Genomic DNA, 25,493 nt, shown 5'->3' with positions numbered 1-25,493 from the left:
AGCTGGATCCTGTCCCTCACACCCGATTGTCACACCTGGTCCCACTGTATTATGGTGCTGGCCTTCCCCCTCATGACCCATGGCCACTGGCACCATTGCCTGTTTCTGACCTAAGCTGGGTTGGACCAGCTAGTGAGAGCCAATTGTCAAAGTCCCCACGGTATCAACTATAGATCAGAGCTCCCTGCCTACTACTGCCCCAGCTGCTGCCCCAGCTGCGTGACTCCCTCTGCAGGACAGTCTCTCTCCCCTCGAAGGTCCATTCCCTGTTCACCCCTTGCTCTAAGCTCAACCTTCCATCACTATCATCCCCCCTATTTTTTGCCTGCCTCTCAGTATGCAGACTTAAAGGTAAATACCCTTCCCTTTGTGGACCGCAGGCCGATGCTCTAACTGCTGAGCCAAACTGGCCAGGGCCTATTTTTTTTTATCCTCACCTGGGGACATTTTTCCATTTTTTTGTTCAGACAGAGTGGGAGGGAGAGAGAGGAAGAGGGAGAGAAACATGTATGTGAAAGGGACACATCGAATGGCTGCCACCCACGACCAACCAGGGCCGAATACCCTTCCCTTTGGCAGTCAGATTTACTCAAGCCTCTGCCATCTTAAAAATCCTCTACCTCCCACCCTCTCCACTATGAGCTAAATTTCTCAGGATTGTCGACTTTCTCCCATGGCCGGCACCCTCCACCAGCCATTGTAATCTAGAATCTGCCCCCACCAAACTCAGGTCTAGCTGAAGTGAGGAGTGACCTCCAAGAGGCACTGTCTCCTTCTGTGTCTTCTGGGAAGTGGGGAACAAGCTGGCTCCTCCTCGTGGACTCTTCCCTTGGCCCCTATGACAGGGCACTCCCGTCTCCTCTACACCTGCCTGGTGGGCCTTCTCTTCTGCATGTCCTCCTAAAGGGATCTTCTGCACACCTTCCGGTTTGAGCCATATGCCAACAACTCACATCTCCCTATCCAGCCTCTGAATCCCAACTTACTCAATACCTCTTGGTTGTTTCAAAGGCACACTCAAAACTCAACATGCCCTTCACAGAACTTAAGATGTTCCCTCACACAGAGGGTGCCCTTGCCCCTGCCTCCCACGGCCACGCTGCTGGGACCAGGCACTGCCATGGCTCCGCTCTTCACCTTCATGCCGAGCCCATGACCGAGTTTGGGCAGTTCTCTCTCACATCCCTCTGGAATCGGCCCACTCCCACTGTCCTCTCCCACAGGCCAGTCCACACCGTGCTTCCTGCAGACCTCCACCGGCAGCCCGGGCGGTTGCTTCAAACACATCACCATCCTGCTCAGAGCCTGCTGCTGACTTCCCATGGCTCTAGGTGTGGTGAAAGCCAAGCCCTCACTGCTCCAGCCCACTTCACACCTTTCAGGCTTGTTGTACACTTTCACCCACCTTCTCAGAGACCCTGGAGCAAGCTGCCCAGTCTCAGCATCTCTCCCTGCAATGCGTCCTGCCCTCTGTACCTCCTGTTCATCCGTGTGTTCACATGCTGTCTTCCTGGAAGCACTCTCCAATCTACAGACAAGATCTGATCCCCGTGATGTATGTTTCTTTCATAGCACATGTGTCTGTCTTTGTTTAGTAATAACTGTCTTTGTGATTGGCTTCCTGTGAACTCCACAGGGTCTACTTTGCTTACTACTGAATCCCAGTCCTAGCACACAGCAGGTTTTCAAATATTTGTTGTTGAATGGTCTCGTTTTAGAAAAATGAGTCTGGCAAGTGTGCAGAGAGGACAGATTGGCGGGAAGGGGGGGAGGTTAGGAAGCTGCTGTGCTGGACCACGGCTGGGGTGGGAGATGATGTGGGCTAAACGACAGTGCACAAGGCACACTGCAGCCAGACTGCCTGGAGCCCTGGCGGGCGTGGCTCGGTTGACTGGAGCATAGTCCCATGCACCAGAAGGTGGTGGGTTTGATCCCTTATTGGGCCTGTATGGGAGGCAGCCAATCAATGTTTCCCTCTCACACTGATCTTTCTCTCTCTGTTCCTCTCTCTAAAACCAATTAAAAAAACAAAAACAAACTGCCTGGATTTCAGGCCCTGCTGACTGGTCCAGGAAGGGTCAGAGCCCCAACTAGACAAGGGGACCCCGAGCTGCCTGTCTCAGTGAATGAAATGAGCCTCCTCCCGACCCTCAGAGGTTCTGCACTGACTATTGCCCTGGGAACCCGCGGGGAGAAAATGCCATGGCTGGTCCTCATTCTCCATCTCTACCCCCCAGAAGCCCCTCACATGTTCATACTCAGGCACAGGCCTGGGAAGTGCTCCTGTATCTCAGGTGAACTGTGAGAATCACCAGCAGCCCAGAGCCTCCCTTCCCTTTCCCTCCAGGGTCAACATCTCTGAGATATTTATTTTGTGCCTCCTACCAGGGAGACCCCATCTCCATCTGGTCAGGCCTGGCTCCTTACCTCCCCCGCCCAATGCTTGGCTCCAGCCCTCCCTGTGCTGATGGCTTGAACAACACAGCAGGAGAGGCAGCCAGGACCCCAGAGCCCAGACAGTCCCAGGGCTAAGCCTGGGCTACAGCAATGTGGTGGGGGAGGGCAGGTGGTGACAGCTCCCATGGCAGACACAGGACACTCGCGGGTGCGCTGACACAAAGCGGTGGCCACCTCCGCCAGCCGTGCTCCCCACCCGCTCCCTTCACAGGGCAAGCACAGCCCCACTCACAGAGACAGGGGGATGGACAAGATGACACAGGGATAGGGGATGGGGGCAGGCAGGCTCCACGAAGTGAGCGCCAAGGCTGGGCAGCGGTGTCCTCATGGAGTGGTTTATTAGGGTTCCAGGTGGCAGCAGCACCCACGAGCTCCAAGCCCCTGACAGCTGTCTGCCTCGGGCGCATGCAAACAGTGCAACATGGTCAAGCGCAAACACAGGGCGACCGAGGCAACACAGAACATGGAACACAGAATGGGGACAAGGCTGGGGCAATGGATCTCTGCAGAGGGGCCTGGTTTCCCCAACCCTGATGGGCAGGACAGGAAAAATAAGATTCGTACTTCTTGTAAAATGCCCATTTGCTGGGTACTTTCTTTCTCCTTATCTTGAAAAACAATAAAAAATAAGCACATGGAAAAGAACCTCAAAAAAGGAAAGAAATAAAACTCTAGGAAGGTGAGATGGGAGGCCAGGGAAAGCTGACCATGCCAGGGCATCTGCCTCCTGCTCCTCAGCCTCCTCCCTTCTTGGCCTTCAGTGGGGCACTCCGAACCCCACAGATGCGTCCATGAGAGAAGGTGCCAGGCCTAGGTAGGGTCCCTGGGGTGGCCGAAGGGGGCAAAGGCTGGGACAGAGAAAAAAGGTCCACTGGGCTCAGTTCAGGCTTGGGCCCAGCGAGTGGGGGCACAAGGTCCAGTATTTCTAGGTTCAGTCCCCAGAGGCCCATGACCTGGGCAAGCCCGGATGTCACAGGCGCAGCTCGTGGGTTCTGATGTGCTCAAGCTGCTCTCGGAGCTGCAGGAAGGAGGGCCGCGCGGTGGTGTCCAGCTGCCAGCAGTTCTTCATCACCTCATAGACTGCAGGCGGGCAGCCGTCAGGGGCATCCATCTTGTAGCCCTTCTCCACCCGAGGGACAACGTCCTTCAGGGGCTGGAGGCAGATGAGTGGTATGAGTCTGTGCAGAGCTGCTCAACATCCCTCTTTAGGGGTCCCCTTCAACTCCGCCTCACACACAGGCCCAAGAAGTGGCCTGGAAGGTCCTGAGGGTGAAGCTGCAGCTTCTAGTCCTCAGACAAGGGAGGCAGGGCCCAGGGAGGCCCCACCCCTCCCATAGCCCAGCCACGTCCCATGCCAGCGCCCACACTCACAATTCTTGGATAAGGCACTCGCCCGAAGGAATAGATTTCCCAGAGGAGGATTCCAAAGCTCCACACGTCAGACTTGGTAGAGAATTTCTGCCATGTGGATGGAAAAAACTGTATCAGATCCTGGGAACTTGGGGGTAGGATGACCCAGGACCCCTGTCCACCACTGCTCAGGACCTGGGGGAGGCCCACTAACCTTCTCTCTCAGGGCCTCGGGGGCTGTCCACTTGACTGGCAGCTTGCCTGTGTCCTGGGTGCTGGAGGCCTCCTTGGTAAGGCCAAAGTCGCTGACCTTGGCTACGTTGTCCTCAGACACCAACACATTTCGGGCAGCCAGGTCCCGGTGCACAAAGTTGTTGCCCTCTAGGTATTCCATAGCCTCACAGACGTCTCTGGGAGTGAGTCAGCCCCATGTCCCCTCAGATAGGCCTCCCATACCAGGGTGGGCCCCACCCTCCCCTAGGGGCTGCTTCACTCACAGTGAGAACTTGAGGAGACAGTCTCCACCCAGCACCGACCGACCCCGTGACCGAAGATAGTCCACCAGGCTCCCCTGGGACAGGAGAGACAGACCATGGCCCACAGGTCAGACTTGCCCTCCAGCCCTTGGGAACAGTAGACCTGGGGCTAGGTAAAGAGCAGCATCCAAGGGAGGTGTGAGGAAAGGGGAGGAGCATGGGAGAAGCCGGCATGAATGTTAAGATTCTACAGCTGGACACTGCTCAGCCACTTTTATGCATTATCTCTTCTCATCAATCTCTGAAGTAAACTTTGTTAGTATCTCCATTTCACAAATGAGGAAACTGAGGCTTAGAGAGGTGATACAACTTATCCAAGGTCAAAGTAAATAAATGATGAGCCAGGACAAAAGTTGAGCCCTGGGGACCTGAAAGCTAAGTTGGAAGGAGGGGACTGAGCAGGGCCCAAGGATGCAGCTGGAAAGCCCCAGTGTTCAGCTCCAGCACAGGGACAGATCTCGGGCTGGCGCACACCTTGGCCATGTATTCGGTGACGATGTAGAGCCCGCCCTTCTCTTCCACGATCACACCCAGAAGCTGTACCAAGTTGCTATGCCGAAGTTGCCTGGGGCAGAATGGAGTGATCAGAGCCCACCAAACCTCCTCATCCCTCCACCTCTCATGAGGGGCAACCTCCCCACCCACCCCCTGCCCAACTCACGTCATGACCGAGGCTTCAGCCAGGAAGGCCTGCGCAGTGGCATCATTCTTAATGCACTTGACAGCCACTTTGTTCCCTCGGTAATCACCCAGCATCACATCTGGGGGCAGAGAGATGGGAGTTGTACCTGGATGCCCCACAGTCCCTCAGCCCCTCGAAGGGCTCCCAGCTCCTTCTTCTGCTCACCTCCAAACTCCCCCTTCCCTATGGTCTGTAGCAGCTTCAGGTCCTTCATATTCAACGCCCAGCCACCTGGTGGAAGGAAAGGGGGTCCAATGAGGGGTGTTGAAGCTGGAGCAGAGTTCATAGCAGGAGAGACAGAAGTAAAGTGGGGTTTCCTGGAAGTCTCCAGAGCCTCTGGGATGGGCAGTGCCAAGTAGCCTGGGTAGCAGGAGGTAAGTAGGCAAGTGAGGATTGGGGGTGGGGGAGGCACTCACTGCGGAAAAACTCATCCTGGGCTGCTACTGTGCCCTCCATGACCTTTGGCTTGATGAGCCGAGTGCAGAGTCCATCTGCATCCGAGGTGTAGTGCTGCAGGAACAGGGCAGGCGATCCTCACATGCATTGCCCAGGTCTGACCACCAGAGGGTGGCAGAGGTTTGTCCCACACAGCCCCAAGTTGTATTAGTTGGGGGGAGCTCCCTATTTCTGGTAAGGCTTCTGTTAGGGAGGCCTCAGACTCAGACACATGGCCCACTGCCCATGTCACCCCACACCCCGTTGCTGGCACATCCCCCATTGTTACTATCACGCTGGTCCTCACCAGCATTTCCAGGCAGAGGGCAAACCCCGACTCAGTCCAGATACCAGCCTGTAGCCAAGATGCTCCACTGCCAGAGGCCAAGCCAGACTGGCAGGGGGAATAAGCTGAGAATGAATTCTGGAGGTATCTGGGAGGCTTCCTGTGGCTACAGGTGTGACCTGGCCAGGGCTGGGAGAGCTGGCCTCAGGAGCTACAGGGACGCATGGGCACAATCCTTGCAGGTGCATGAGCCCAGGGGACGCTGGTCATTAAGGTGTAGTTCATGAGGACACCCTTATATACAAACACTTGGACATGTACTTCTGTAACTGGCTAGAAGGAAGCTAGTTCCAGGATCAGACAGACTCAGATTCAAGTCCCGGCACCTCTCATTTATAGCTATGTGACCTCAGGCAAGTCTCTTAACTGCTCTAAACCTTCATTCCCTGGCCTTTGAAATGGGAATAGTGCCCTGGCCAGTGTGGCTCAGTTGGTTGAGCATCACCCCATGCACCAAAAGGTTGCTGGTTTGATTCCTGGTCAGGGAACATGCCCAGTTTGCAGGCTTAATCCTGGGTAGAGGGTGTGCAGGAGGCAGCTGATCCAAGTTTCTGTCTGACATTGATGTTTCTCTTTCCCTTTCTCTCTCCCTCTGCCTTCCCCTCTCTCTAAATATCAGTACAATTTTTTTTTTTTAATCCTCACCCAAGGATGTTTTTTGATATTTTGTTCATATAGAGTGGGAGGGAGAGAGAGAGAGAGAGAAACATCAATGTGAAAGGGACACATCGAGTGGCTGCCACCCACACAACCCACCCAGGGCCGGGGACAAACTGCAACCGAGGTACATGCCCTTAGTGGGAACCGAACCCGGGTCTCTCCAGACCTCAGGCCAATGCTCTAACTGCTGAGCCAAATCGGCCAGGGCAGTACAAATAGTTTTTAAAAACACACAAAACTGGTACTTAAAAAAAAGGGGGGGGGATAGTGTCACCCTCCCTGTGATGGCATTGTAGGATCAGAGATCCACCCTGGCACACAGCAGGTGCCGTTGAGTTTGCATGAGTCTGCATGACAGTCCCAAGGTCAAACAGCGAGAAGCAGTGGGACTGGAGCCAGCACCCAGGCCTGTGGGTGCTGCAGCTCACCTCCACCAGCTGCATGAGGTTCTCGAAGTACACCTCCTCGTCAATGCTGAGCTTGCTGGCATGATACATGATACGGTAGTGCTCCACCTTGCCATCACAGCTCACACACAGCGTGTAGTCGCCAGGGTAGTTGGTGCTCTCCCGCACCAGAAACAGACCCGTTTCTGGTGGGCACAGAAGCCGCTCTGCCTGTTCCCGTGTGATCTTGCCATGGAACCAGCTGGAGGACACCAGGCCAGAGGTCATGGTGGCCCAAGGTTATGGAGCCTGGTGCCCTGCCAGCCTTCTCCTGCATCTGCAAGGATCCACTTACTGAAGGCCCCCCTTCTGTTCCCACTATTCTCTTCAGTCCTAGACCCATCCTCCCCATTTGAGGTCCTGCACCCATACCCTTCCCCTCACCTCAAAAAGCCCTTAGGACATTTCGGCCCTTTCCTCTGGCCTTCCTATTTTCCTGATTCTCTCCTGCGGAAATCAGGGCTCTTCATCTTCCCTCCTCCCCAGAATGGGAGCCGCATCCCGCATAGTGGTACTCACGGCATGAGGCTAAGTTTGGTGCCGGCCTTCACGCCCTCCCGCTTTTGGACATAGTTGGCTGGAATGATACCCTCACGGCCCACCTTGTTCTTGGCTTTGTACCAGTTGGGGTCCTGCAGGAAGGGCAGCCCAGACACACTCTCAGGCCCACTCTCCCTGCAGGGAACCAGGACCCAGAGGGAATGCCCAGAGGTGGGAGAGGGTGGGGGTAGACGTGTGAGGTCCTTGATTACCTTGGTGACAGCAACAATGGTGAGCACATCTCCCTTGCAGAAGGGAAGGTCCTGCTCAGCAGTGCCATGGAAATTGTACTTGGCAATACATTCTGTACCAGATGGCCAAGCGGCCTGCAGGACAGGCAACAAGTGGGCAAGTGCAGCCTCGGGCCCCTCTCTACCCACCTGCCCACAAACCCTCGAGGTCAGAGCTCTTAACTGGCCTCCATGAGCCAGGTGAGGTACCACCTCCCACAAGAACTTTGGGTTCCTTCCAGCTGACATTCCCCCACTGCCCTGGACCTGCCTCCCATTTTGAAGCCCCTGTGTGTGACAGGGCTCCCTGAAATTCCACTTTGTTGAAAGCCAAGGCTGGGACAGAGGGCTGGGGAAAAGGGGAGTGAATTGATCTGAGCCCTTTTTTCTGCTCAGCACCCTCATAGGGGTGGTGGGGGTGCTCAACTGCCCCAGACCCCATCCCCCTGGTACCTGTATTGCTGACATCTTCTCAAAAGGTCTGGCGTCCCCGTGTCACAGGAAAGCCAACCTACCACTTGGTACCATGAGAGCTGTGGGGAGAAAAGAAAGATTAAGGAGGGGTGTGAAATGGTTCACCCCAAGTCACTGAGATCCTACTCCTTCCCCACAGCACTATCAACAGGTGCCAGAGGCGGCCAGAACCGGGACTGGGCTGAGGGCAGTCCTTACAGTCTCGGCAGGCTAAGGGCACTGAAGCGGGGAGGAGGCAGGAGCGTGAGGGCTGAGGACTGACCGCTAGGGACAGACGGAGCCACCAAACCTAAGCCCATAGTAGACTGTCCAGACTGACAGAACAGACAACAGGCAAAGGAAGTTTGGGAACTAAGTAGCACCAGTGCCACCTGCCCACCAGCCCCACCAGCCCCAAACCCGATGCTAGCTAACTGGTCTGTGGGGGAACGAGGTGCAGGGCAGTTACGTGAACCTGGGGAAGGTGCTATGTGACTAGAGAAAGTCACCTGTCCTCTGTGGGCCTCTTAGTTTCTTTGTCTATAAAAACTTGCCCAGGCACACCGACCTTATGGCCAGTAATCCCACTTCTGGGTGCACACCCAGGAGAAGACAGGGCAGATGTCCACTGAGGCAGGCACAAGAGAACCCACTGCAGCAGATCTGTAGTGAGCCTCACACTGGGAGCTGCCAAGATGCCTCTAAAAAGTCAGATGGATAAACTGTGGTATATTCACAGAATGGAACAGTGCACCACAGCAAACATCAATAAGCTACAGCTATGAAATAACTGGTAAACCTCTAAACATAATGTTAACCAAGAAGCCAGACACAGACTGAGCACATGCCATGTGATGCCATTTGTATAAATTTCAAAACTGGGCCTAATCCACAGTACAGGATGGCGAATGCCCTTGGGAGGAGGCAGTGACTGGAAGGGGCATGAAGGGGGCTTCTGGGTGCTGGTTATGGGACTGTCTGAGCTCAGTCAGGGGGTGGGTTCACTCTGTGGCATTCACCGAGCTGAGCCTGGCATAAACCTTGCAGGGTGCAGGGACTGCAAATGCCACTATGAGGAAGCAGAGTTTACTTCTGAGGGTCATGGGGCCTGGGTCCTGGGGCCTGAGCAGCAGTGTGTGGTCTTGGAGACCAGGAGGTGAAAGGGAGGATAGAGTCAGGAGAATCACCACCACTTCCAGGTCTCACTCCTGGTTCTAGAGTCAGGCAGACCTGGCTCTATCGAGTGTGCAACTCAGTGAATGCCTCAACCCTCTGAGCCTCAGATCCCTCACCCTGAAAGGTAGGGACTGGGCTCCCCTGCAAGCAGGCTGTGGGAAGAGTGGAATGAGGCCCTAGACTTGGAAATATTTGGCACAAAACCCCTGTGCCTCTCTTCCCTTTCCCAAAGGCCAGCCTATCAACCTTTGCCATCTGCTAGGAAGACTGAGGTCCAAGGATGATGACCCCTGCACTATCCCCGCCACTCCACAGTCATATGATTGAGCCACCTAGAGTACAGAAACCACCCCCCGGACTCTTGTGGCCCACATACTGTGGGAGCTATGAGCTCCTTACCTCCTTTATGGAAGCAGAAACTAAGGCTCACAAGGGCTGAACAACGTGCCCGAAGCCACGCACCTAGTGAGGGTGACAGCCCAGACTTTGATTTAGGGCCCCCAATCTCAGGCCCTTCTAAATAGGAGCTCTGCTTGCTCTCCACATCCCCCCCCCCCCCCAAATAAAAGCCATTGCAGGAGGGCTTGGAGGCTATGGCACCATTAGTCACCCTCCCAGCTGTCAGTTTGCAAACACTCCTTTCTCAGCCTGCAGCTGCTGCCGCCTCCCCACTGACTTGATGATAATAATAAAAATAATAACAGGCCCTGTTTTCTGAGCACTTATTCTGTGCCAGGCTCTGTCTTTGGCACATTATGGCTTGTCAAGTTGTCTAACAACTGAGAGAGAGGCTACCCCATTTTATAGATGGGGACCTTGAGCAAAGCCAATAGGCAAGGTGGATTTGCCTGAGCTTATACCCCCAGTGAACATTTGCCACATTGACATGAACCCTCAGGTGTCACCCACCTCTGTGCCTCCCTTGACCATACCATGCCAGGACCACACTGGTCTAGGAGAGAGAGAGTGTAAGGGAGGAGAGAGAAGCAAGCTATGCTCAGAGGAAGGGGCAAGCCCAGGTGGCAGTAATCTGTCTGGGTAGGCTTCCTCGAGGGGCTGGGCTTGGAGAGGGAGGAGCTAAGTTCTCTTTGCTCTACTAGTTGCAACTTGGGGACCCAGTGCCTCCATCAGTACAATGGGTTGGTGATAATCCTGCAGCTCCAGGGCTGCTCTGGGACTTGCTGGCTCTCTAGTACCTTAGCTACACCTGTTTTCTACCTGCTGTTCCCACATCCTGCCTTAGCATTTTCTTCCCATTCCCTCCCCTTGCTCTACCCAAGAAAATTCCACTCAACTTTCAAGGCGCAGCAGAGGAAATGCTTCTGTTGGATGTGTGCCTAAAAGATGTAGTGTGACAGTCCAGACAGCACTGTTTGTAGTAGCAAGAGATCTTTTTATGTTCATTAGTAGATAAATGATCAAATACCCCTAAAAGGGAATAACATATTCCAGCTGACTGGGCCAGAACAAATCTCTAGCTGCTGACACACAACACTCCTCATGACAGGCTAAGTAAAATGGCAAAAGCCAGCCCAAGTCATTGAAGGAAAAGCTGCTGGACACAGCTTCCAAGTACCAGTCCACAGATTAATCAAAAGAAAAAAAGCACCTTCATAATAGAGATCTGGCAGACACCTGTTAACCAAATGGTCAAATTAAGCATCAACAATAATGAGAGAAGCTATACTGAGTGCCTCCTGCACTCATGATGCCCCAAGGAGGACAGATTCCAGTGTGGATCTACAGGGCTGCTGAACCCCACTCACTCAGGAAGATGTTATCAGATGGAGCCCAAACAACTGGCCTGGACTCTTATAAGTCGATGTCATAAAAAGACAAACAAACAAAGGCTGGGGAATGCTCCGATTAAATAAGACACTAGAAAAACATGACACAACAACAACAACAAAAAAACAATTACGTAAGGTGAAGGATAGGTTAACTAACCATATAGTGGTAACTTTTTGCAATATATGCAAGTATCCAACCATTACATTGTACACCTTAAACTTACAATGTTATATGTTAATAAAGCTAGGGGAAAAAAAAGAAATGTGACAAGATTTCATGAGTGATTTTAAATTGGATTCTGAATCAGAGGGAAAAAAATAGCCATTAAAAATCATTTGGGGCCCTGGCTAGTTTGGCTCAGCGGCTGGAGCATTGGCCACGGACCAGAGAGTCCCAGGTTCGGTTCCCACTAAGGGCACGTACCTTGGCTGCAGTTTGTTCCCAGTCCCGGTTGGGGTTGTGTGGGTGGCAACCCCTTGATGTGTCTCTCTCACATCAATGTTTCTCTCTCTCTCTTCCTCCCTCTCTATCTAGTGAAAAAAAAAAAAAAAAAAAAAAAAAAAGCCCTCAGGTGAGGATAAAAAAAAATCATTTGGGGACAATTAGGAAAAAGAAACGTTAGACTACACACACACACACACACACACACACACACACACACACGTGTGTGTATATATATATATTTTTTAATCCTCTCCCGAGGACATTTTTCCATTTTTTTTTTGTTTTTTTTGTTCAGACAGAGTGGGAGGGAGAGAGAGGAAGAGAGAGAGAGAGAGAAACATCAACATGAAAGGGACACATCGAGTGGCTGCCTCCCGCGCAACTCAACCAGGGCTGGGGACAAACTGCAACCGAGGTACATGCCCCCAGTGGGAACCGAACCCGGGTCTCTCTGGACCGCAGGCCGATGCTCCAACCGCTGAGCCAAACTGGCCAGGGCATGTTAGACAATATTAAGTGTGACCTGTAATTATGTAAGAAACCCACACGAAAATACTTGGGAGTAAGCCCTGGTCAGATAGCCCAGTTGGTTAGAGTGTCATCCAGTGAAGCTTGGAAGTAGGCAATGGCCAAGGTTTCGGGTTTGATCACCGGTCAGGGCACATACTAGAATCCAATGAGCCCTGGCTGGTGTGGCTCAGTTGGCTGGAGCGTAGACCTGTACACCAGAGGGTGACAGGTTCGATTCCCTGTCAGGGCATATACCCGGGTTGCAGGTTTGATCCCTGGTTGGTGCACGTACAGAAGGCAACTTATGTTTCTCTCATATCGATGTTTCTTTCTCTCTTACCCTCTCTCTAAATATCAATAAAATAAAAGAAAAAAAAATCAACCAATGACTGTATAAATAAATGGAACAACAAATGGATGTTTTGCTCTCTAAAAATCAATGAATAAAAAATAAACTACTTGGGAGTAAAAGGTATGATGCCTGCAACTAACACTCAAATATAGCAGCAATAAATATATATACATATACACATGTCTATGTATATAAAAGAAGAGGTAAAGTAAATGTGGCAAAATGTTTACATATTGTGAATCTGGGTAAAGGATACATGGGTTTTCATTATAGTATTATTTCAGCTTTTTGGTAGGTTTGAACTATTCAAAAGGTCATAAAAAAGAGCAAGGTGCAGGATGTCATCCACAGTATATTACAAGTTGTGTTTTTCTTTCTTTCTTTTTTTTTTTTTGGTTAATCTTCACCAGAGGATATTTTTTCCATTGATTTTTAGAGAGAGTGAAGGGGGGAAGGGGGAAGGGGGGAGGGGAGAGGAGAGGGAGAGAGATGTGAGACACATTGATTGGTTGCCCAGTGCATGACCCTGACCAGGGCCAGGATCAAACCAGCAAACCAGGACCTGCCCCCCACCCCCATCCCCTACGGTCAGGGTATGGTCAGGGTATGACGCTCTGTAACAGGCCAGGGCAAGTTGTGTTTTACTTTCTTTCTTTTTTTTTTATCCTCACCCGAGGACATTTTTCCACTTTTTGTTGCAGATAGAGTGGGAGGAAGAGAGAGAGAGAGAAACATAGACGTGAAAGGGACACATCAAGTGGCTGCCTCCCACACGACCCAACCAGGGCCGGGGACAAACTGCAACCGAGGGACATGCCCCCAGTGGGAACCGAACCCGGGTCTCTCTGGACCACAGGTTGACACTCCAACCGCTGAGCCAAACCGGCCAGGGCCAAGTTGTGTTTTTCAAAGTGACATACAATTCCTCCCTAAACTCAGATATCCACAGATTATCTTTGAAAGATAGAGGAAACTGATAAGAGAGGTTGCCTCTGAGATGGAAAGAGGGAATGAGTATTAAATTCAAAGGAAACTTACTTTTCACTGTATATTTGCTATTTTTTCCTTGACTTAAAAATAATAATGCTTTATTGACTTTTTGAGAGAGAGGGAGAGAGAGAGAGAGAGAAACATCGATTGGCTGCCTCCTGCACACCCCTTACTGGGAATCAAGCCGAAACCTGGGCATGGGCTCTGACCGGAACTGAACCAGAGATCTCCAGGTACATGGGATGACACTCAACCAACTGAGCCACACTGGCCAGGCCTTGACTTTTTTTTTTAAACAACATGCATCTATTACCTTCCCCCTAAAAATAAGACTGCAAATAAATACCTTTTTGAAAGCCACCTCTGCCAGGAGCTTTCTGTGATCCCCTAGCTATACTGACTGCTCTGAGCCTCCACAGCCTCTTACACATCCCTGTGCTCCAGGAAGAACCTCACTGGTCCTGGCCTGAGATCTCTTAGGGGAAAAGCTGGGGGCTGACTCATGTTCCCAGCAGTGGCTGGGCCCAGAGTGCTGAGTGAAAGAATGAACCAACGAAAGAAAGGGGGAAGCTAGGGTGGCTATACCACACTGAGGTCCCATAACCAACAGGACTATATTTAACCCCAAAGGACAGCAGCTGTTACTCCACCCCTAGAGGACTAGGGGACCAGGAACTTTGTAACTTTGTGAAGTCAGTGCTTCACTGACTTCCTGCCCCAAACCCTGCTCCTAGCAGTCCTTGTGCTGGGGTCCTGGGAACAGGATGGGCATTGTGCCCAAGTACTGAGGTCAGTGGCCTCAGCCTCAGGCGAGCCTTTCTTGGGAGCTCAGACTGGTGGGGGCAGGAGCCCAGAAACTCCTGGGCTGCCATTTCCCTGCTTTGAGGGCAGTTTTAGACCCCCACAGCCAAGCACGTGCTGAGGGCCAGGGTAGGTCAAGGGGCCCCTGCCCTGCCCCCTCACCAAAACTCCACTGCCTAATGGGGCATGAGAGCCTTCAGTAACTGTTTATACTCAGCTAAAAATACCCACTGAAAGGGGAAGTGCACAAGAGACCTGGGGAAACTTGGGGCCATGGCCCCCAGAGACAGGGCCCCCCTCAAGTCTAGGGGGTGGGGCATGGGCAGCCACTGGAGGCAACAGGCAGGTCCACTTTGCCTTCTCTTTCTTTAAGCCAATTTTTCAGCAGCCTCCCTGTGCATCCAGCCCCATGATTGTTGGGCCAGGATGGGCAGGAAGAGAAAAGGGCCCAGGAGGTCCTGCCCTTAGGTCCCCAAGAACTCCACTCAATGCTCCAACGAAATGCAAACCTGCCCCTGTGCTCCTGATGGTCAATCATGAGCAGGTGTGCTCAGAGCCTCACCAGACAGGACAAATATGGGCAATCTGGGAAGGCTTTCAGGAAGAAGGGCAGGGAAGCTGGAACTGGGAGGATTTTAGGTGGAAGCAACAGGAAGGGGGTATGCTAGGTCATGCCAGGCTTAAGATTCCAAACTGTGGTACAGAGAGAATTAAGGCTCAGGGTGGGGTGCACAGAGGCTTTGAAGCCAGCCCAGAGGTTTCTGACAGGTCACAGGACAGACACAAGCAGAACCGAATCCCCAAATTCCTGATTTGGGCACACCCCTCCAAAAGGCAGTGCACCTAAGAAGGGTGGGGCACTACCAGCAGTTGGGCTGGTTTGGCAACAGTAAAATCAGCCCCACCTCTGCAAAGGACACCCAGACTGTGGGCACTGGAGTGCCCCTGGCCACACACTGGGCATGGGGGTGAAAGGTTCTGGCTGACCCACCGCACAGATGTCTCAGGGTTGGTCAGAATTGGGCACCAGATCCTTGGAGATGCCTAAACTTCTTTGGGGATCGGGGAAGAGCTGGAAGGATGCTCTACTTTGGCTCTAGTGTATGCTGCCCGACCTCCACCCCCAGACCTCCCTCAGCCTTCAGCACCCCTGCCCTAAACGGAGGTGCCAATTTAATGGCTGAAAAATGTTAAAAAACAAAATTACAGCAACTCACTAGCTTTTTTCCTGTCCACACTGGCTGGCTCAGTGGAACTGGATGTCCCATCTAACGGTTTGGGAGAAGAGGCCAATGGGAATCTCCTCCCCCAGGCCTCCCTGTAGCTGGAGGCTGATACTCCTGGCCCAGAAAAGGTTTCTAATTACCATTCAGGGGCCTAATTACCTACATGCACCAGGCAGCAGGGACTGGGGCCTCCCCAGGGCCCTCCTCAGTGCTGAGCTTAGGCTGTGGTGTTTGCATCATCATTTGCCTGCATTTACATATAGCCTCTCAGCACTGACCTCCAATGAGTCCTTAGAAATCACAGAGTGCCCTTGTCCCTTATCTGAAGTCTCTGTCATGTTACAGATGAGGAGACTAAGGCCCAGAGGCCCATGTGCTGTCTAGAACTTTGGCCCCAGATTCCTGGTCTCCCTATCTCAGAATGGGACCCACAGAATACATAGCTCAGAAGAGAAAGCAATGGGGGCCCAACACGGGACATACAGCCTTGCTGCCTATGTGAGGAGAAGGGGGGGGATTCAACACCCTCCCCCAGCAGGATGGGCTGTAAAAATTAAAGCACTGAGCCCTGGCCGGTTTGGCTCAGCGGTTAGAGCGTCGGCCTGCGGTCCTGAGAGACCCGGGTTCGGTTCCCGCTAAGGGCATGTACCTCGGTTGCAGTTTGTCCCCGGCCCTGGTCGGTTGTGCGGGTGGCAGCCACTCGATGTGTTCCTTTCACATCGATGTTTCTCTCTCTCAGAGTTCCTCTCTCTCCCTCCCACTCTACCTGAACAAAAAATGGAAAGATGTCCTCTGGTGAGGATAAAAACAAAAAACAAAAACAAAAAAATTAAAGCACTGAAAGAGAGCCTACTGACCCACCCTGAGTTAGTTACTTAATCCTCCAAAAACCCTATGAGATTTTATCGCTGATCTCTGTCTGACAGAGGAGGAAATAGGGTGAGCAGGGTTACACAGCTTCCAGGAGGTAGAGCAAGGAGTTGAGCTCAGATCTGTCTGAATTTGGTCAGAGAAAAAACCTCCAACCTTTCCTTGGGCAGGACAAATAACGCCCTGAAAATGAACAGATAGGTTAGAAGGATGGCTTAGAGGAAGCCTGCCCAGAGCTTGGCCCTCCTGCTCTGGAAAGCACAAGTTACACTTGTGCCCACTCCTTGCTTGTCTGCCATACCCCTCTAGTTGCTGGGGCCACGGCAACTGGAGAAGCCAGCAGCCCTAGGGAGGGTAGAAGCCCCAAGCAAAGAACTCTGCCCCAACCCTGCCTCTTCCATAAATGCTTCTTGATTTTCATGGCCCTTCCCCTCCAGGAAGCCCCCTGCTGTTACAGCTTACACAGATCCCCAGCTTCTGAGCTCCCACCAGATCTGCCAGGAAGTTGGAACCAGAGGCCTCCCCTAATTGACTCCTCTCTGAGTCTGGTCTCTCCTACTGGCAAGCAGGGGAGCTCTCAGGGTTCCTTCTTCATTTTCCTCTCCAGTCTCCCTGAAGTATGGACAGCACAGGCCACAGATGCCTGGGTCTGGGTGAGGACCAGGTGCTGGGCAGGACTGAGAAGCAACAGCCAGGGTGAGCAGGTGTCAGAATGACAACCAGGTTTTCACCCACCCACAAAGCTTCCAACTGTGTGGAGAGCAGGACAGGCAGAGGGGGCATCAGGCAGCCTTTCTTCTGCTTGCTCCTACAACTCTGGGCCCAGACCACGGAAGGGTGGGGGTGGGTAGAGGTGGAGGGAAGCTGCGGTTGGAGGCCCAGCCCCACCAGGATGTACACAGCTAGTGTGTGATGAGAAGCTGCTCTCATCATAGTACCTCAAAACCAGGAAGAGAAACTGAGCAGGCAGAAAGGGTGAAATGGGCTGTGTGTAGCCCTCAGGTCCCTGGGGGCCTGCCCAGGGGAGCTCCCGGAAAGTAACTGGACAGACCACTTCTCCCTCCTGGGCCTCAGCTTTCCCAAGGGAAGAATGGGATTCTCTCCCAGGTCCCACTAGTCTGCCGAATTGGTTCAGGCTGCATCCTACTGGATAAGAGACCTCACAATTGCTGGAGCAGTCCTGATATCCCAGTGGGCTTTGGCCTCTACTAGGAAGCAAAGGTTTGGTGCTCCAAAGCCAGCCTTGCCTTGCTTTCTTCTCTCCTCAGCCATGCAGGGAGCACACTAGCTCTCCTTTCACCAGCTCTTTATTTTTAGGGTTGAATTGACTTTAATCATTACTTAGCAGATTCTATTTCCAGCCCTTGGATGAAGAGACCCAGAGGAGAAGAGGAAGGGAGGCAGTGCTCCCTGCCTGGTTTGGGAGGGGTGGCCTGCTCCTCCACCCATCCTGCCTAACCAAGGAGTGAGGGCTGATTAACATCCATCGGGCTTACCCTAGCTGGTCCAGCATCTTGTAGAAGACCCCACCCTGTGACCTCATCTTAGCCCAAGCTGTGCTACAGGAGGGCAGCTATAATACCCACTTCCCCTGCACCAAGTGCAGGGAGGAGGGAGACACTGCACAGCCAGAGTATGGCAGCCAGAGTCCAAGGTCACATGCGTGGGGGACCTCTGCAATGAATGGGCCATTTTGGGAGGATCCTCTGCCTAGGTTAGTCCTGGGCCATCCTAGGATCATCTGGGACAATGGTCTCCTAGGCTCGGGAGTGACGAGCTGAGACTGGTGTCCTCCTACTGTCCACGGGGTGGCTCCAAGAAGGCACTCTCAATTCTCTGGTCTCCAAAGAAGCAGAAGAGGAAGCAAGCAGTATCACAGCAGTACACACTCAAGTTAGACCTGGGGAATACCTGTGGAAGGGGAGGGTGCTAACACCTAAGACTTCCCCAGGGATTTGTAGACCATCTATGTTCTCTTTCAACTCCCTGCAGGGAGGCTCTAAAACCCCCGCCTCCCCCACAGCCTTCTTCCCTCCCCTGGCCACTAGGAAGATGATGTTGGCATGGCTGTCCCTGGGTTGGGGCTCAGAATGCCTGGGTTCCTTGCTCAAGTCTCAGTTTTGCCAGGGAAAGCAGGCCTCTATGTCTCCACTGAAGAAATGCAAGGCTGGCCTAGGAAGTAGCTGAAGCTAGGGGACAGGAGGCAGCTGAGCTATTAGAGAAGAGGCCTTGCCCTGGCCGGTCTGACTCAGCGGTTAGAGCGTTGGCCCTCGGACCAAAGAATCTCGGGTTCGGTTCCGGTCAAGGGCATGTACCTCGGTTGCAGTTCTGTCCCCGGCGCTGGTCAGGGTTGTGCAGGAGGCAACCAATTGATGTCTCTCTCTCTCTCTCTCTCTCTCTCTCTTTCTCTCTCTCTCTCTCTCTCTCTTCCTCTCCCTCCCACTCTATCTGAAGATAAATGGAAAAACATCTTTGGGCAAGGATTTAAAAAAAAAAAGAAGAGGTCTCATCCACTCAGCTCTGATGCTGGGAGAAGAAAAGAATGGGTAGGGTCAGGTTCCAGAAACCAGCCAATAGCCCATCTTCCTAGAGCCAGGCCTGTGATGGGGGCTGGCTAACCACAGGGTGAGGGGGAGGCAGGGAGGCAGGCCAGGTCATTGGCCAGAGTAGCCCAGCACCTCAAGGTTAGAGGGTTTCAGAGGGCCCCTAGGCAGAGACCAGCCCTTGGCTGGGTGAGCCATCAGCCAAGCCTGTCCCAGGTGTCTTCCCCACATACTGAGGCAGCCTATGGTGGGCACTCCATCAACAGTGCCAACCCCTCCTGACAAAGTGCCTGTGGTTAGTTCACACTGTCCACACACTTCCCCCTGAAGCAGGTATCACTATGCCTGGGGTGTATATAAAGGAACTCTGGCTCAGAGGGTGACCTGTTCAAGGTCCCTCCACTGGTCCTAAATGGCATGGGTGAGCCTGGAAACTATGTTGATTGGGAGCCAAATTGCCAGCTCTCTCCAATATTCTTGGCTGCTTTGGGGTCCTGTAGCAACCACCACTGCAGCAACAGGTGGGTAACAACAGTGCACACACTTAGTAAGAAGGTCTGGGTGAGGTTTCTGTGGCAGCTATTTGGAAAATTCTATAGCTTTTCAGAGACAAAGATATACAGACCGTGTGCCAATATGAGAAAATGCCCACAGACACAGTATTGAGTGAAGAAAGGTGTCATGGCATGTACACTCAAATGACAACAATGACAAAGGAAAAAATAAAACCCAGGAAAGACTGGCAGAGAACTCCAAAATGCTACAGTCATTGTATCAGTAAAGTTATAGTGAGTGATTTTTGTTTTGTTTTCTAAATTTCCTATAGTGCTATTTTACTACTTTCTAAACTAATACATACATACATAAATAGTTTTCTCATGAGCTCAAATTTGCTTTCCAGCTACCCCTAGCTCTGGCCCTTGTGTCTGGTACATCTTTTACCATGGAACAACCTTTCCATTAAAGGGCAGACATGTTAAGGTCTTTCCCTACTGTGTCATCTCCAGACCAAACACCTCTTCCTTGGGGACTATGTATCAAGGCTTTGAAATTCCTCAAAAGATGAAACCCACACTGGACACAGGTTGTCCTGCCGGATCAGGCCACCTGGAGGCTTGTTAGGGCAGCTGCATCCCACTGTGGATCGTTGGCCAACCTCTTGGGGCCTGGTTTCCCTGCAGTGGTGCTGGGGACCATTTTCTGGTCTGTCCTTGCCCCTAACCCAACTCAGAGAGAAAAGGAACCACTTCTGAGAGGGAAGAAGGCACTAAGCTCTCCAGATAAAAAACACATCCCTGTACACATGTTAGCCTGAAGCCAGACTCTTTTCTATAAAGGCCTCAGGACCCCGGCCACACCAGTACAGGTCACAGTTGATTGGTATAAAAGTGCCCAACCATGTCAGGCCTCAGCTCCAGCCTGTCAGGCTGGAAAGGAAGTTAGGGCTGGGTAACATGAGTCCTCACAGGCCCACCACAAATGGGTCCGCTCCATTGTGCATGTCAGGATGACCAGGAAAAAAAAAACTTTACATCAAAAGTGGAGAGGCCTGAGCAAGGCCCCAGACATGGCTCAGCATCCTCCAGGGAACCTCCCACCCTTTTCAGGAGCAAGAGGATCCTGCCACATTTCCAATCTCCCTCCTGCCGCCTTCCTGCAGAGGTCCTACCAAGAAAGACACTGAAACCCCCATGGTATGAGGAGCCTGGAACAGGCCCTTGTGTACCCCTGACAATGCTCCCAAGCCAAAGCTGTAGGGTGCTCCCTGTGGAAACAGGGCTCTCATCTTCCCCATCTGGATCCGATTCACATTCTGAACTTGGTTGCTCCTATGCTAGCTAGGACAAAGGCGTGGGAGGGCTAGGTGGGGACTGACCATCAAGTTGTTTCAGCTCAGCTCTAGGGCCACACCAGACAGGTGCCCCCACACACTCACCAAATCCCCATCAGTGGGACTCAGCCTCAGGTACCAGGGGGGAAATCCCATGGGCAATGCAGAGTTGTCTCAGCCCATACCCAGCAGAGCTGGGGCCGGAAGTCCTCTCCCTCCTCTCCAGCCCTCTGTAGGGGAGCACATGCTCACTTCACAGGGTCCCATGAGCCAGGCTAGGAGTCTATGTCCCTGGTGGATGAAGGTGCCTTTTTGGTTGCCCTCCACCAACAGAAACCCACCACCTGAAAAGTGGGGGATGCAAAGATAGATGGCAAAACTCTGCCAGAGGCCTGGGACAGCAACTTCCCACTTTGAGCCTCAGTTCCCAGGTCTACAAAACGGGGGAGAGGTCAACCCCTAGTTAAGCTCCAAGAATCTAGTGGCTGGACACGCCCCTTCCTGACACCTGGCCTTGGCCCTGAGAAGCCTAAGAGACTGGGCTGACCAAACTGTTAGCAGGTGGGGACATGGTCCTAATTGCCCAGTGTTACCTCCAACTAGGACAGAGGCCCTGCCCAGTGTCCCCACCCAAAGGACAGAGGTCCCTTGGCTTAGCCCTGATCTGGGAGGCCAAGGGTGACAGGCTCGACCTCTGGGCCCTGGGCTTCCTGTATCCGGCAGGGCCTCTGTGAGGGAGTGAGGGAGGGGTCAGAACCAGGCAGGCCAGGGAACTTGCAGGGAGGCCCAGGACAGGGAATAGCAAACTGCCTTTTCTCCAGGGCCCCTCCCTCCGGGCTCCAGCCAGCTCCCAGAGGATGCTGAAACAGGGGGACAGAATTGGACTGGCCTGAGACAAGTCTGTGGGGCTCATAAGACAGTATCTCCCTTCTGTGCTCCCCTCCCAGTCGGGCTGACAGTGACTCCCGGGAGAATTCGAACCCAGGAAGGAAGGGGTAAGGGAGGTGGGGGATGGGAGTGGACGCGACGGCAGCTGCAACAGAAGCCGACTGGGAGACCTCTACCCTCTTCCCCCAGGGTACTCGTGCGCCCACCTCCTCCGGGCCTGCCAGGCACTCACCTCTCTCGCGAAACTGTGGTCCGAGCCACCTCGCCACGGGCAGCATCAGCGGCCTGCGGGGCGGTCCATGCGGCCAAGGGAGAGGGGAGGGGAGCAGGAGGTCCCCGAGGGGTGAGGTACAAAGAGGTATAGGTGCGGGGAGAGAGTAAGGAGGGGCGGCCAGATGGAGGCAGGGGGCCGACCGCGCAGCCGGGGTCGGGAAGGGAAGAAAGACCAGGGAAGGGGGCGGGAGGGAATCGGGGAAGGAAACAATGTAGCCGGCGCGGCCCCGGCAGAGTTCCGCTTCCGAACGCCGCCACCAAGGTTCGATTTTGGAGCGTCGCGCCGGGGGCCGCCCCGGACGTTGGATCGGGGGCCGTGGGGGCTCCCCGCGCTCCACGCCGTGGAGGCTCCGGCGGCCACGGGCTGGCTGGCGCGAAGGAACTACTGGCCGGGGGACGGCCCCGACGGCGGCGTGGCCGGGCGGTCGCCCCGCTGGGACCCCACCCCGGCAGGACCCTCGGGCAGGGTGCAGGGTGAGGAGGGCGCGGGAAGGCGGTGGCAGGCGCGGTGGCAGGCCCGGCGGCGGCGGCCAAACTCGGCTCGCCCAAGGCTTTGCTGGGAGGAAGCTCGCAGGCCTTGCTAGAGGAAGCGCGGCCCGGATCCTCCGCCCGCGGCAGCGCGCCTGCGCGAGGGAGCCCGCCGGGCGTGCGGCGGGGCGTGGGCCGGCGGGGCTGCGCCCCCTGTGGGGCGCCGGGGGCATTGCGGGAGGTGTGTCCGCGCTCACGCCCTGCCCCCACCTGCCAGCCTGAGGTGAGGGCTTCTCGCAGTGGGCCGACCAGGCCGCCTTGGAGCCACCTATAGCCTTTGGGCGAAGCTCCCCCAGTGTAGAAGCGACTGGGCCAGGCCTAGCCCCTCCCCTCTGATCTGCTTGTGGAGCCTGGGCCTCACTCTTAGGACTAAGCATTTATTCATTCATTCCCAGACATTTAATGGCGCCGACGCCGTGACAGGCCCAGTTCTGGAGTCTACTAGTGAGACCACTTCATGAATGTCAAGTTCTCAGTAGTAAAACTGGCCAACCGACAAGCTCAAAGAAATAGTTGATAGAAGTGGAGAGGTGGTGTACCAGGTCCACAGAAAGCAGAAAAGAGGGAGAGGGCTAATAGGGAGACTTCATAGAGCTGGAACTCCAGGCAGAGGGAACGGCATGGACAGAGGCAAGGAGAGATGAGAGAGCTTGTTGGTTTTGGGAACTGTAAATAGCTCAGTATGGCTTCGGTTTGCAGTGTGGGCCCAGGAGAGTGGTGGGAGCTGGGGATCTCTGGAAGCCACAGGGACTAGAGAGATCCAAAGAGCCTTGTGGGAACTATTTTTTAGCTGTTTTTAGCCTGGAGGTAATGAAGAAGTTGTCGATAGTTGTGTGACTTTGGGAAAGTTCCTTAACCTCTCTGTGCTTTAGATCCCCATTTGGTAAAATGAGGTAAATACTAGCACCAACGTTTTAAGATTATGTAGGGTAGGAAGTGAGTAAATACATTTAAAATGCTTAGTGTGCTGTGGTGGCACATGACCAGCCCTCAATATTGCCTGTTATTATATGTCATTATTAACAAGGAATACAGAGGTGATCTGCTTTGAGCTAAAGGAGCAGGGTGTGTGTGTGGGACACAGAGTGAGGGGGCAGTGATAAGGGAGAGACCAGAGACTCCAGTGTAGGTAGGAGGTGTCAAGGCACTTCCTAGGAACTGGGTCCTGACGGAAGGGTCAGAGTTGGGTGGGCAGAGAGTAGAGGCATTCTCAAGTGGGGGAAATGAGGTGTATTGACAGTCTTGAAATTCAAAATTAATGAGGGACTGAGGGAGTGAGGTGAATAGTAAAGGGCCCTGTGGGAGAGTGAGCTGGGGGGACAGTGTGGCTGCAGATTGTAAAAAGTCTTATATGCCAGGAGCAGGAATTGGGTGTGCCTCCCCAGACAAACCACAGGTTGGCCCTTTGACCCAATGCATCCCTGGGCTAGCTTCCCAGTAAGGGGCTAGCCCTTCAAAGGGGGAAGAAGTAGTCACACCCCTGCTCTTTGAGGGCCATCCAGTAAATCTCAGAGATAGCTATGGAGGGTGTAGAGAAGAAAAGCATGAATTTGGGGTTCAAATCTTTTTTTTTATTTTTTATCCTCACCCGAGGATATTTTTCCATTTTTTGTACAGATAGAGTGGGAGGGAGAGAGACAGAGAAACATCGACGTGAAGGGACACATCGAGTGGCTGCCACCCACACGACCAACCAGGGCCGGGGACAAACTGCAACCGAAGTACGTGCCCTTAGCGGGAACCGAACCCGGGTCTCTCTGGACCGCAGGCCGACACTCTAACCGCTGAGCCAAACTGGCCAGGGCTGGGGTTCAAATCTTAAAGTTAAATCTCAGCTGTTCCATTTACTAGCTGTTCTACCTTGGGCTAATTACTTAAGGTTCTGAGGTTAGTTTCCTCTTGTATAAAATCCTGCTCAAAATATACCTCTCTCATGAGAGACAGTGCAGATTTAGCAAGATAACAGCCTGAGGGTGAGGGGAGTAGAGAGGGTGCTCAGCTCCTTTGGTTTCCCTTTCTTTCCTCTGAGGTCAAGATGGAATGATAAAGTGGGGGCTGATGGGGCCACCTCTCAGCTTAAAGGAAAGCATTTCATCAGCTGCAAGGGAGAAGTTGACATTTCTCCTACCTGGCTGAATCAGCTAGTAAAACAGGAAAGGACTGTGGGAATTTGGGGAAAATGGTCTTATCCTTGTTCTAATTTTGTTACCAACCCATCTATCCTTCACCTCAAATACATTTGACTGCTGCCTTGAGTTTATGTGGCCCAGAATATGAACTTTGGAGTCAAATAGACTTGTATTTGCATACTGGCTCTACCACTTCACAGCAGAGTGAAATAAATTTTAAACTTCCCTGAACCCCAGGCACAGAGGACAAACCAATAAAGGGCCCTGTCCCACAGAACTATCCTTTAGTAGAAGAGCCAATTAACTTCCAACCTCCACATTCATTTGCTCATTCAACAAATACTTTCTGAGCACCTACTAAGTGTTAGGCACTGTTTTGGATGCTGGAGATTAAGAAGTGAGCAAAGAGTGAGCATGGGTCTTGCTTAAAAGGATAAATCAATAAATAGGGCAATTAGAAACTGTGGTATGAAGATGATGAGTATGTGATGGAGGAGAGTGGACTGGGGAGACATAAACAGAGGGCTTAACACCCTGAGGGACAATCAGAAGGCTAGGATGACAAGACCAGCAAGTGCGGGGAGTACTATGAGAGGAAGGGACCAGATTATGTAGAGTGCTATGGACCAGGGATTTTATTACATGAGTGGGTTTTATTATATGAGCAATGGGGAGCCATTGAAGGATTTTAAGCAGGGAAATGACATGACTGAGTGAAGGTCAAGAGACCAGTGGGGATGCTTTGCATAAACCCACCAGTGGTAATGAGAGTGGGCTCCAGTGGACAAAGGGGAGCTATGTGACTGTTCTTGGTGAGGGGCTGTTTGTGGGGAGTGAGCCCACAGGAGAAAGCAGGCCTGGTCCTCAGGTGTGGCTGGGGTACTGAGAGGAAGTATGGTGCTCTTTGCTGATGTGAGAGGGCCCGGGAGAGGTGCAAGCTGGGAGCAGTGCTCAGGAACTGGATTTTAGACAAGCTGAGTTGAAGATGCCTACCAGACATGGAGAT

At 53.0% G+C, this 25,493-nt stretch overlaps 1 protein-coding gene across 2 annotated transcripts; it reads right to left on the bottom strand.

Annotated features, from left to right (window-relative positions):
* Positions 1-466: 466 nt before the first annotated feature.
* CSK (C-terminal Src kinase) lies at positions 467-22,122 on the bottom strand. 2 transcript variants are annotated; one of them, XM_036259876.1, is made up of 13 exons: positions 21,790-22,122; positions 8,136-8,215; positions 7,665-7,778; positions 7,432-7,544; positions 6,895-7,114; positions 5,442-5,535; positions 5,191-5,256; positions 5,005-5,104; positions 4,818-4,908; positions 4,305-4,378; positions 4,022-4,217; positions 3,829-3,915; positions 467-3,610 (listed from the first exon to the last, which is right to left on the bottom strand). In XM_036259876.1, the coding sequence occupies exons 2-13, from the start codon at positions 8,148-8,150 to the stop codon at positions 3,428-3,430; spliced, it is 1,353 nt and encodes a 450-aa protein (XP_036115769.1). In that variant the 5' UTR covers positions 8,151-8,215; positions 21,790-22,122; the 3' UTR covers positions 467-3,427. The 2 variants fall into 2 exon arrangements, with proteins under 2 accessions (XP_036115769.1, XP_036115776.1); XM_036259883.1 differs by lacking the exon at positions 21,790-22,122 and adding an exon at positions 20,775-21,682.
* Positions 22,123-25,493: the final 3,371 nt, after the last annotated feature.

The sequence above is a fragment of the Molossus molossus genome, unplaced genomic scaffold, assembly GCF_014108415.1.
Source record: "Molossus molossus isolate mMolMol1 unplaced genomic scaffold, mMolMol1.p scaffold_m16_p_1, whole genome shotgun sequence".
Classification (NCBI taxonomy): domain Eukaryota; kingdom Metazoa; phylum Chordata; class Mammalia; order Chiroptera; family Molossidae; genus Molossus; species Molossus molossus.
This window is presented reverse-complemented; position numbering and strand designations above follow the sequence as displayed.

Coding starts and splice junctions, on each gene's coding strand:
- CSK (XM_036259876.1), bottom strand. Junction 7,115..7,431: donor ACCAAACTTAGCCTCATGCC/GTGAGTACCACT, acceptor GGTGTCCTCCAG/CTGGTTCCATGGCAAGATCA. Junction 5,105..5,190: donor AGGGAAGGGGGAGTTTGGAG/GTGAGCAGAAGA, acceptor CTCTGCCCCCAG/ATGTGATGCTGGGTGATTAC.